The following is a 13,440-nucleotide window of genomic DNA, read 5'->3' on the forward strand; positions in this document are numbered from 1 at the left end:
TTATAAAATAATTTTGTTTTATAAAAGAGTATCTGGTTATTATATTCTCTCATATATACTTAATTTAAGGATAATTTTGTTTTTTAAAACTATATGATCTATGAAATATTGTTTGTTATTATTACTATTATACTTGTCTTTTAATAAAAAATGCCTAATATGTATGAAATGCTAAAAAAAATTATAATGTATTGAAACTAATTTGTAATATATTGAAAATATATAATCTATGGACATGTTGTTTGTTATTATTATTATTATGCTTGCCTTTTAATAAAAAATGTCTTGAATATGCGGAATTTCCAAAAAAAGTTTTGTGATATATTGAAACTATATAATCTATGAAAATATTGTTCGTAATTATTAGTATTATGCTCGTATTTTAATTAAAAAAATACCTTAAATATACTGAATGCCTAAAAAAAAATCTCGGGGGCTACCGCCCCCGAACCCCCGTACAGGTTCAGCCCCCCCGAACTAAATTCCTGGCTCCGTCCCTGGCGGCAAGATAAGATAAATTAAAATACAAAAGGAAAATATAGTATAGAAAAGAAAGCGGAGTGTTTTGAGCGGAAGTGTATATATATGTGTATGTATAAAGTAACAGTAGCAGAGTCCGTAGCAAAGCCGGCTGCAACGGGCAGAAGGCGGTTGGTGAAGAGATGACAGCCATTGCCTTGAATGCACACGGCACCACTGTGGACCCCACCCTCTCTGGCATTGCCTATTCTTAGCATCTCATGTCATGTGCTGCACCTGCATTCCCCACTCACTCCACCCTTTTTTTCTCAACTTTCCCCACCACACCGATTTCTTCATCCAGATTTTAACATTTCATTTTTGGTCAAGTAAATGGGAATGCCAGCTACTGTATCTCCAAAGTATCCAAACATGGAACAAACTTGGGGGATGTTCTGGTTTTAATTCTACTTCCAGTTTTCAATTCCAAGTATTTTCGATGCTAGTATTTTGAAGTCTACTGATTTTTTGCTACATGGTAATGGTTTTTTTTTTTTTTTTTTTTTTGAATGTACATGTAACATGGTAATGATTTTGGTAAGACGAGTGATCTGATTCTTCTTAAAGTTATATATTTGAAGATGAAAATATGTTTGTTTGATTAAGTTTTCCATATGAAATTGTGAAAAATTAATATTTTTGTAGCTCATGAATAATATCAATATTTTTCCACTTCTTTGGGATTGAAAGAAAATAAAGCCGCTCGCATGCTATTTGGATTTCGGCTCAAAATTTTTTTATTCAAAATTATTTAGTGAAGTTCAATAAATAATTTAACCAAATTTGAGATTGATAATACTCCTGATATGTTAATTTGCGCACAAGCTTGTTAAGTGATTTAACTTGAAAATAAAAATTATTACTACTAGATACAAGTTATATTTATATATTATAATTACTAGTAATTATATTAAAATTTAAATTAACTCAATTTTTTATATTAAAATAAGGGTTAATGAAAGCTTTTACTCATTCCTGAAGAAAAAAAAAACTCAATATAAAATACTCCCTCTGTCCCGCAAAGCGTGACCCACTTTTCTTTTTGGGTTGTCCCACGAAGCTTGACCTGTTTCTAAAAATAGCAAAAAATTTACCATTTATTCACTTTTTCACTTTTTCACCTACCACACTTAACACACAAAACATCAATTTCTTAATTCCCGTGCCGAGAAGAAATGAGTCACGCTTCATGGGACGGAGGGAGTAATATTATAAAAACTACTCATTTTTTAGCTTGAAAAAAAAAGTTGTCTTTAATTAAATCTTGAACTTTGCACCAATGCTCGATCACTATAAGTCGATCAATCGAACATTTTTAAAAGTGCACCAATACTCGATATACTTGACCATTGAATGTCAAGCATCAATGATGGAGCATCAGCTCAAACTGAATTATACTCGCCTATGTGCACTGCATTGATGGCTGGTGCATGTTTGATTGACCGTTGATATTTATTAAATTTTGCAACAGTTTATTAATTTTACGATTTACTCCCTTCATCCCAATAATCGATCTTTTTTATTACACGAGAATTAAGGAAATAATGTTTTGTGTGTAGATAAGAAAGTAAAAATGTGAATAAAGAATAAATTTTTTGTCAAATAAAAAAATGTCTCAAAATAAGTGGAACGCCTAAAATAAAAATAATCTCAAGATAGGTGGAACGATGAGAATAATAATTTTATTGTACAATCCAAATTTTATTACGGTTGAATTTCATTACACAAATAGCATGTCATAAATTTGTGGGGCATACCTTACCATATTCTAACTCTATTCGTTCTCAGTAATTCAAAAAAAAAACTCTATTCGTTCTCTGTATTTGTGGTGGAGATCATCCTCGTATGTATTTAAAAAAAGTGAAAAATGACTAAAATTAAGGGTGAGTTAGAATAGGCAAATTTTCAACTTTTCATATTTATTGAGACACATAGAGAATAATTAAGAAGTGTTAATAGCTATAAACTTACATGAATTTGCCCCTTCAATTTATTTTGTTAAATTATGTGCAAAGTTTCAAAACTTCCCCAATCTTGAGCTTGATATGGCATAGCTATATCTAACATAATTGAATGATAGTTGAATATTAAATTAACGGTGAGTTAGAATTGGCAAATTTTCAACTTTTCATATTTATTGAGAAGCATATAGAATAATTAAGAAGTATTAATAGCTATAGATAATTATTTTGCTTCACAAAAAGTTAATATATTTTTTTGAATTCTAATGAGACCCTTCACATATAATGAGATTTTATATTGATTTATAGGGGACTGATTTAATGTATCTTATGGTTGATATTTATCTGAATGAGGGAAATTTGATCTGGGTTCAAATCTTGGCGGGAGCGAAAATTTTACTACTATTCAATACTATATATTGACTTATTTATTATTCATATTTCTCACGAAAAATAGCAATCTCACTAGAACATAACTATATATATAATAATATAAACAAAACATTGAAACGAAAATACAGAACTGAATTAAACAGCTTAAACGAAACCCACCTGCTACCCTGCACCTTCACCATCGGTCGTCGGCCGCTCGTACAACCATCGTCAGCTGCCGACCACCTTGTTTCTTCCACCACCGTCTGAACACCATCCAATTTGGGAGATAGGGTCCAATTTGCTATTCGAATTTCATTGTTAATTTGTGGTGAATTTGTGATGTATATATTCCACTGAATTTGTGGTGAATTTAAGCATTTTGGACTATTTGTGAATTTAAGCAAGGGAATTCCATGTTCATGCACCAGAAAATAATTAAGGAATTCCCATTGCAAGGTTTATTTGGAAAGATGAATAATTATGAGTTTGCGTTTGTGATGCACTTGACGAAATATTTACGAAACACAAATGAGCGAGTTGTCATTTGCCTTATAAAAAAATGATCAAAATATTGTGCAAATCATGTCATTGATTGATATAGTGAAATTTCAATTGCATGATTAGAATAACTAGGTGGAAAATAATTTGTGATGAAGTAAATAGATTTTGTGAGGTGAATGTTATTTCTCTGATTCGTATGGAAGACACCTTAACTCGATCCGGTTATAAAAGGCATAGCATCACCAATGATCATTATTACCGTGTGCAGATTTTTAATGATGTATTTATTTAAATTTTTTAATATTTAATTTATTTTATTTGTATTAATTATTCATGTCTTAACAATAAGTTAGGCTATTAATTTAATCATACAAGGAATGAATAAACGTTTTTCCGAAGCTAGCACCAATCTACTTAGGTGTATGGCATGTCTTGATCCGAAAATTTCTTTCTCTCAATTCGACAATGATCAACTCATACGTTTTATTGCTTGGTATTCTGAAGACTTCTTGACATGTGATTATTTGTATTTTTCACAATAATTATCATTATTAATGTGCACTTTTTAACAGGTCATTGTTTATGCCTTCCACAACAATTCCGTAATTCCATAGCATTTTTGTGGCATGATCCTCGTTTTTCTACAATCTTTGATTTGAGAAGTTTTGCTTAAGAATTAAATGGTTAAAAGTGACAATCATTTAATTTTTCAATTGGTTTATCGGGCAATTGAGTTGACATTGATTTTACATGTAACCACTGCTTATGTTGAGAGAGCATTTTCTATACTGAATAATATCAAAGTGATTTGTGAAATCATATGTAGAACGAGTGGATGAATGACCGTTTGATCGTGTATATTGAAAAATATATTTTCTCAATAATTGGTAAGATATTGTAACATTTTTAATCGATTAGTACATGTTGCAATTAATTGTCATTGATTTTCTCAAATAAAAATAATTAACTCACCAAATATTTATATTTAAATTATTTATAATGTATTGAAACTATATAACCGACCATTTAACCTCCCCAAAATAAATTATTGGCTCCTGTCCTGCCCCCACCCCGCCGCTCCCAGTTTCTTCTTCTTGCCGCCCCTAACTTAGCCATCCATTTCATTCTTCACTATCCTTGCATGCATTTTTGTCGAATTAAAACAAAGACAAGATTTTGTGAGACATATGGTCGAATGAAATATATCCTTTTTTTTTCAATGATCATTTGATTGGATAATTAATTACTCCGTATTTAATATTTGTCGCATGTTTATACGGTTTAATATGATTAATAAAAAAGAGACACGTATTACGAGTGAAATTGGGCAAGATTGTAAATTGAGTCGAACTAATCATTAGCTATCTGATGAATGCTCATATATCTGAACTCATTTATAAACACAAGCAATATCTAATTTATTAGTTGGTGAATAAAGTTGTGAAATAAAGATATTCAGCCGGAAGACGAAGCAAGATTTGATGTATTAAACAGATAAGCTGTCGCAATACCAAACGCGTTTTTCTTTTTCAGGTACCTCAAATCACATTAATATATCGATTACGAATTTACCGTGGCCACAAATGAGTAGGGATGTCAATCGGGCCAATCCACCGGGTTTTCGGGTTAGCCCTATCGGGTTTCGAGTTAGTCGGGTGCGGGCTAATCGGGTTGGAGATTTTTTCGGGTTGTAAATCTTCAACCCTAACCCTAAACTTTCGGGTTTCGGGCTAGCCCATCGGGCTAATCAGATTAAAGGCGTAAAAATAAAATTATCATTTGTATTTTATTATTCCTAATGATCTTAATGTATAATGTATAAAATATACATAGATATTAAAGATATAAATTATATAGCAAAGCCTGAAATGCAAAAATATAAGATATTCAAGATTACATAACAAAATTATATTAAAATGAGATAGTAAAATTTAACATGTATCAATGCACTAGAATCAATCTAGATTATTACTGAATAATTAGTAGATTTGCCATGCACGTCTCATTCACAGAAAAAAAAAAAAATTGGTATCACTTTAAAATGAGATAGAACATACACACACATATATATTCTAACTAATTAATTTCACTTTTTTTTAACGAGGCTACATATATATATATATATATATATATATATATATATATTTAAGCAAATACCACAGATCTAAACATAGCAGAAGTTGTAACTGGATGCATCAATCACAATTCCGTCAGCCCACCGGGTTTTCGGGCTAGCCCTATCGTGTTCCGGGTTAGTCGGGTGCGGGCTAATCGGGTTGGAGGTTTTTTCGGGTTGCGATTTTTCAACCCTAACCCTCTAATTTTGTCGGGTTATTCGGGTCGGCCCACGGGTTTTGGGCTGCATTGACATCCCTACAAATGAGGGAAGTTAAAACATTTTTTTTTGTCTTCAAGAGAACATCAAGCGGTGCGAACTCCTGTATGCAAATAATGAGGTCTAAGGTTTAAATTCCACCGGCACCGCTCCCCCTTCCTAATATATATATATATATATATATATATATATATATATATATATAATCTTTTTTAATCATAAAGCGTCATTTTTATTAAATAAAATTTCATTTGTTAATTCAAGTTTATATATGTCAATATAATAATAATAATAATAATAATAATAATAATAATAATAATAATAATCCATCGCTAGTCATTGACTCATTGGTGGGTCAGTTAGTAATACTAACTTCCAATATTTTTATTTATTAGAAGAAGTCTGTATTTTTAAAAGGGATTTGAATTATTTAGATTTCTAATAAACTCTTAAAATCCTTAAATAATAATAATAATAATAATAATAATAATAATAATAATAATAATAATAATAATAATAATAAAAGGGATTTGAATTATTCAGATTTTGTGTTAAAGTATTCACATGGCACTGAAATAGTTGGATAAATCCAACTAATTCGAGTCCAGTCCCGTCCCGTCCGTGGCATTCAAGACGCCACGAATTCATACGCCTGGTTTTGTGAGTTTTAGTTTGTTTCTAAATAGTGATGGGTCCATTCCGATGAAGACAATTCTCAACAGATAATTTCGAAAATAATGCTTATTTTTTTGGTCACAAAATCATCCCATGTAAACATCAGACGGTGCCATTTTCTACAACATTTTCTGTCATTTTTTCAAATTATCATTATGCCATGCCGTGTCCTGCGTATTGAATATCGCGTCTTATGTGTAATGTATCAAATTATAAATAGTGGAAATATATAAAACTACCCACCTTTCTCAATCTTAATTTACACTATACCCACTTTTCCTAACAATAAATCTATGTAGCCACATTGTGGCCACCCACACACTAATATAATAAGGATAATCTTGATTTATTTAATTAATTTTTTTAAATAAAAATAGGATTTAGTTATTTTATTATATTTTCTACATTGTACTTATTTTTTTAAATTTTTTTTGTATTTTTTATTTTTTATTTATTTTTTTAATAAAAATAAAAAAGTTACCAAAAAAATTGCAAAAAAATTACGATAATGTAGAGAATATGATAAAATGACTAAATCTTATTTTTATTTTAAAAAATAAGTTAAATAAATTAAATTATTTTCTACTTAAGTAAATTGTGGGTAGCCACAATGTGGCTATTTAGCATTACTCTTTTCCTAATGCATTCACTCCATACCCATTGCAATAAAAAAATTGAGAAAGGTACATAAAAGGTACATAGCTGGGCAGAACTTTTTACTTTTTGTAGTTCCAAAGTTGTGTCAGTTGACCAATTTATGATTGCGCAAAATTGATTGAGTGTCGTATAAATTGATTGCGCAAAATTGATTGAGTGTCGTTAAAATAAATGCGCAAAATTGGTTAAATGTGGTTGAAATTGAAGGCGCATAATTGGGACCAACTTTGCGCAAAAAATGATGCGGAAGAATTAATTATTATCAATTATGCGCAAAATTAAACCAACTATGCTATGCGCCCAAATTAATATCACCAGCCCAAAATTAAACCAAACTCTGCGCAAAATTAAAACAATTAACCAACTATGCGCCAAAAATTAAACCAAACTCTGCGCAAAATTAAACCAATTAAACCAACTATGCGCAAAAATAGACCAAACTCTGCGCAAAGTTAATATCACCGAATTAAACCAACTATGCGCAAAAAATTGGGTACTCTGCGCAAACAAAAATTAACTCTGCGCATATTAATTGCGCAGAGTTAAAGCTATGCGCAAGCAATAACCTGTGGACAAACTCATTACACGGAAATCCACACTGCAAATCACACGCCCAATCATTAGCCATAGCTTTTTTCAGCATAAGAAATATTAAAATAATATAATGGGTATGGGGTAAATCATTTTTAAAAAGTGGGTATACGGGAAATGTAGTTTGCAAAAGGTGGGTATTTTAGATTTCCTCCCTTATAAATAGGTGTGTAGTTAATAGTATATAATATCAATTTAAATGCCCACAAACAAAGGATCCTATCCACTTATCGTAGATTGAATGTCTGCAAAAATAGATCGGATCCCTTGTTCCCATCCTCACACCCCAATGATCACTTCATGGATCTGAGGCCTTAGTACTACTATACATAATTTTGGGGAAAATAAAATTGTCACAAAACCAAGTACGGAAATTTGCGAAGAAGAAGAACAAAAGATTGATGATAAATCGATAAATATATTCATACCCAAATTCTGTGCAGATGATAGAAATCCCAATTTTTCAGTGGAGAGTGACAATTTCAAAAAGCGAATCAGCACAATTAAGAAGGATTAAATCATTTGTTCCCAAAACGAGGCGGTATTAGACTTGGGACATGAAATGAAACAAAGGTTTGAAAACAGGGGATCCAATATAATAAAATTAATAGTAAGGCACATTACGCTATAAATTATACTCAGAAGATAAGATCTCATCCAATTAATTAGACTACATGTATCAGAATATCTTATAACCATATATATATATAGCATCAAACTAGTGAAAATTAAAATGAAGAGCATAGGTTCGTAGAGTGTATACAATATTGAGTTATGCATGTATATAATTCATGTGTGTAAAACTAAATTAAATTAGCAGTAGGTATCAAGGGCAAATCAACCTCATCACACCAGTCAATACACCTGGTCTCGTAGTAAGAAGTGGTTACTTGGTTAGGCCAATAGCTCAACCATACTTGCCCTCCAATCCTCCACTTCAACACACTCCCTTCCATCTCCTTGCTCACCCTCCACCCCACCCCCTCCCCGCACTCCTCGCCGGCAAAAACCATCCCGCCGGATTTCGTGAACGCCCGCCCATTCCCGCTATACCGTCGCCTAAAATTTATCCCTATCTCCCCACCAACACCATCGCCACCAGCCGGCGGCTTCCACGTGGCGATCTCTACTCCCGTGGTGTTGTCGCACAACGTGGCATCGAATACGGCAGCGTTTCCATCGACGTCTTGGTCCCACCTCCAATTCTTAATTTTCGACCTTGTTGCAGTCCTCGCCATTGCTTTCACCTTTGGGACCTTCAATTTTCCCGAACTGCCCTTGAACGTCTTCTGCATCTCCATCTCCATCTCCACGTTCTCGGTCGACCGCCCCAAGCTCAGCCCGCCCACGTAGCTCGCCCCGACCTCCGGACCCACCCAAACCCGGACCCTCGAGGGGAAGTGCTTCTCGTTCAACAAGCTCTCCTCGTTCTTCTTAAACCCTAGTTTCGCCACGTGGATCCTCAGATTGTCCACACGTGCGTTCACTTGGATGTAGTTCTCGTGGAATTGGACTTTATATTCCAGCTGAATCACAGCCTCCAGTTGCTGGTGAGCTAAGGCGTATTTTAGCAGGGACTCTTTAGCCTCTATCACCGCTGGGAAAAGACCGTTTTGACCATAAGACTGCATGCACTGCATGGATTTCACCGGAGCGTAGCCCTTCAAAATCCACAGCCCATGAGACTCCACGGCGTACGAGAACCCAAGGTTCTTCGACGACGGCGAAGGAGGCGCCAGGGATTTCAGCCCGACCTCGACGTCTCTTAAAATGAGCCATTTCGCTAACATGTACCCGGAGGTGCGCATGAAGCAGAGCTCCACGTCAGCCCCGACCGCGATGAAAAAGTTCCTCAGGACCGGCGCGTGGCCGCACGCGAACGTCTCGATGTTTGGCGCGAGCAGGGAGTGGAAGTAGAAGGAGCCGACGTCCGACGGCGCGTCGCACGCGCAGACCCAGAAGAGGCGCGTGAGGAGGACGAGGTTGAAGAAGCTGGAGAAGGACTCCGGCGCGTGGGAGTCGAGAATCCAGGAGACCGGCTCCGGCTTCAGCCGCTGGAGCTGGGAGCGCGGGCAGGTGCTATCCTGCGCGGTGGGGGAGCGCGACACGATTTCTTGAAGGAGTTGGAGGACGAGAGGGAGGAAGGGCTTCTCCGACGACAGAGGACACGCGTCGGAAGCCCAGATGGCCTTCTCCCCGTGGCTGAAACCCACTAATCGGACGGAGAGACGAATCGAAGCTTCCGATTCCGAGTTGAAACTGCGGTCGGCCAGGAGCTGAATGGACTGAGTGGAGTAGGTGGAACTGGGTGCGGAAGATGCGAGGGTGAAGGTGAGCTGAGAATCGGACTGGTTCCACTCGTCCGAGTTGGGGAGTTCGCATATCCATGACCAGACATCCATGATTGTCTAGTTAGAGAAATTGTGGTAGTGAAAGAATGGAGGCGAAGCAGGGAAGGATTTTGTAGAGGGAATGGGTGGCGGAGAGGAGGCCAAGATGGAGGGGGTTTTGTCCGCTGAAGAAGAAGCGATTCATATGAGGTTTACGTTTTGGGCGTCTTTAATGCAGACATCTCATGCATCATTTTTCCTTCTTTTGTTTTTTCTTTATTCTACCATGCATTTTAAGGGAAAATAAGAAAAATAATTTGATCCTTTTTTTTTTTTTTTTTTTTTTTTTTGATCGGTCAAAGTCATGTTAGATGTTAGTAGTTAGTTCCCCATCCACTCCAAGAACCACCTTATCTCTCCATTCACCAAACTCCACCTTATATCTCCAATCAGCAATTCGTTCCCAAGAGGGATCGAACCCGGGTCACTTCACTTAAGTGAGGACCCGGTGGCCAGTGGGCTAAGCCGGGTCACTTCACCTTATCTCTCCATTCACCAAACTCCACCTTATATTTCCTATTTGTATATATAGGAAATAGACAAATAAAATGATGAATTAATAGTATTTTTTTTCTTCGTTTAATGTACAAAATAAATCTTATAATGTATATATATATGTATATATATATATATATTAAATTATTAAACTATCTTGAGAAATAAAAATGGGTAAGAATAGTTAATGATTACCCATTAATTAGTTTATTTCTGATTGCTAACTGATATGATTAAAGTGAACATACCAAAACTTTGCGGGGAGTAGCAATAGAACTAGATACTACTATAACGTCAACATATAGTTTTTATCGAAAAAAAAAATTAACGTCAATATAATTATTATTGTCACATATATGCTCGCAATAAATGAAATAATGTCTAATTTTTGATGAGGTCTATAGCATGGAACGTTCATCCGGTGCTAGCTGAACAATTTGCGTGGCTGTTGAGGTCGTCTAGAACCAACACAATTACTTTAATTATATTGACTGTTCTCATTAACTAACATAAAATGATAATTCCCACTTTAAAATATGTTATATATCATACAAAATGAAATAATGAGCAAAAGATAAACAATAGCGAACAGAAATTAATAATAATATAAAACCTACTAACTAGCATGTCTCAATTCTGAATATGCCTTAAAACTTCATTGAATCGTGAATATTTCTGTAATTACATATTCGTGTTAAATCTATAATATAAAAGCTACTAGTTTCGTTTTGTATGCTTATATTGAAGAGGTATATATATATTACACACGTTCGTATTTAATCAAATTCCCAATGAACTTACGTCATTTGTGGGAATAGAATATCCCACATCGAAATAATAGGACTAGCTATATCTGTTTATCTACATCCAAAGATGTAGATATGTCGCCGAGCCTTGTGACGTGGGCTTGTAACCCAAGTTGGGGGCGCTAAGGTGTTTGGAGGCTGGGCCGAATCAACTGGTTGGGTCCTGGTGGCTGCTTTCTGGCCCGCCCATTCCAAGCTGGGTGTTGGTCTATGAGGCCCGGGCGAAGGTCCGGACTTCGTGGGCCTTAGAGAGGAGGGCACTGCGTCAGGCTGGCCTCACAGAGCAGCGACTACCTCCCGCTCTCTGCAGTGGAAGGATAACGGGCCGTTGCCATCTTGGCCCATCAAAGCCCGTGGGTTGGTCCAGTTCGACAAACACCTTTTTTTTAAATTTTTAAATTTAAATTCCATATGTATAAATTGGCAACCCGTTTTGGGGGATTTTTCGTTTTTTTATTTTAAATAAATACAAAATTCCATGTGTAAAAAATCGTAAATTTTGGGGCGATAAGTTAAATTTACCTTCATCTTTTTTAATTGCGAATTCGATCTAATTAATAATGGTTTGCCGAGAAATGCAGAAGGTGTTAAGAGCCTATGGCGAGGTGCTGCGACTGGTGCGCCGCCTGCCGGAGGACAGTAGGCCTTACTACGCTAAATTCGCTCGCGAAAACTTCGTCAATTACAGAGAAGTCGACCCCAACGATGACGTCGCCGTCGACGAACTCCTCCGCCGGACCTACAATCATTCTCTTTGGGTCCTCAACAAGGTTCCTTTCTCTCTCTCTCATATTCACATATTTCATGCAAAAATTCGTAACTGTGATGTACGGTGATTTGTTGCAGTATGGCGTGGATGAATCTGTGGCGGGTAAGCTCAAAGGGATTTGCTCGGCTTGATCGATTTGGCTTCTGCATACCAACAGTTTGTTAAAATTACTGACCGGAATTCTGTTTTGTTGCTTTCCTTTACGACTTGGATTACAAGTTGGGCTTTTGATGGGCCCAAAACAATATACTATGCTTTTGAGTAGGCCCTCAGCCGAAAAGAAGAAAATAATAATCTAAGTAGCACAATGTTTGAGCAATTTTTTGGGCAAAATAAGTAATAGTAATTGCTTAAACTTTAAGGTTAAGCCATGATTCCACATGGTAATAATCATTCTCGTCTTTAATATTAAAACCCTTCAAATATGTTGGATACTCGTGAATAAACTCTTCTTAGATTATGTGTTGCTGAACATATTTGCATTGTATTAACTAATTACTTACTGCACAAATTTATGTAGTTTGTATGTGTATCCAGTGTTCAGTGAAAGAAGTGGTCGCTCTTATTGAGGATGGCGCTTTTCTTTTTAGCAAGCTTTGAGATATTAGCTAAGGTTATAAGTCAGATCTACCAATTGTTTCCTTAACAATTGAATGAGAATTGATTATCTATATATCCAATAATGTTTATTGGTGCTTAAATGGGATTGTGTATTGGTTTATTAGGTTACTAGTTTCACTACCCGATAATCTTTTTTAAGATTTATTGGTTGTTGAATGGGAGAATTTATTGGTTTATTGATTTACTAGTTCAGCTGGTTGAACTAAAAAAAATGTGAAAATTGGACTAATACGTTATTATATTAACAATCACATGTACTCATCGCTGATGATGTGATTGTGGAATATGCGCTGCCACACGTCTAAAATATGTATATGGATAGAATTAATATCATTTTTATTTCAAACTTTATCGTTTTCAATTTCAAAAATATATATACCGCAACTTGGATATATATATATTAATAGAATAATATTCAATAAATTGATATGGTTTTCAAACCTAAATCATGCATAGTATATGCAACGCAACTGTAAAGTGGTTCGTCTCGATTTAAAATGAGATTCACTTATTGGGTAATATTGTGTCAAGATTGAAAATATGGTTTGTTTACGAAAAAAATCTGCAAAGTGATCATGTGAAATTATAAATCCTAAAATAATAAACATGATTGTGAAAGTAACGCTAGCTAGTTATGTGAAATATATATACTGAAAATGAACTCTACCAATTTTAATAGGGGGTTTACTTCAATTGATATATATGATCGTAAAAGTAATATAGATTAATATATCATATTAATCTT

The 13,440-nt window shown here is 34.9% G+C and overlaps 2 protein-coding genes across 2 annotated transcripts; one reads left to right on the top strand and one right to left on the bottom strand.

The window, feature by feature from the left end:
* Positions 1-8,291: 8,291 nt before the first annotated feature.
* On the bottom strand, positions 8,292-10,233 carry LOC131005311 (uncharacterized). The gene has a single exon (XM_057932213.1). It carries the CDS (start codon positions 10,014-10,016, stop codon positions 8,418-8,420), a length of 1,599 nt encoding a protein of 532 aa, XP_057788196.1. The 5' UTR covers positions 10,017-10,233; the 3' UTR covers positions 8,292-8,417.
* Positions 10,234-11,372: 1,139 nt separating this feature from the next.
* Positions 11,373-12,393, top strand: LOC131005312 (LYR motif-containing protein At3g19508). The gene is made up of 2 exons (XM_057932214.1): positions 11,373-12,075; positions 12,152-12,393. The coding sequence occupies exons 1-2, from the start codon at positions 11,866-11,868 to the stop codon at positions 12,203-12,205; spliced, it is 264 nt and encodes an 87-aa protein (XP_057788197.1). The 5' UTR covers positions 11,373-11,865; the 3' UTR covers positions 12,206-12,393.
* The last annotated feature ends 1,047 nt before the right edge of the window (positions 12,394-13,440 follow it).

The sequence above is a fragment of the Salvia miltiorrhiza genome, chromosome 1, assembly GCF_028751815.1.
Source record: "Salvia miltiorrhiza cultivar Shanhuang (shh) chromosome 1, IMPLAD_Smil_shh, whole genome shotgun sequence".
NCBI classification, from domain to species: Eukaryota; Viridiplantae; Streptophyta; class Magnoliopsida; order Lamiales; family Lamiaceae; genus Salvia; species Salvia miltiorrhiza.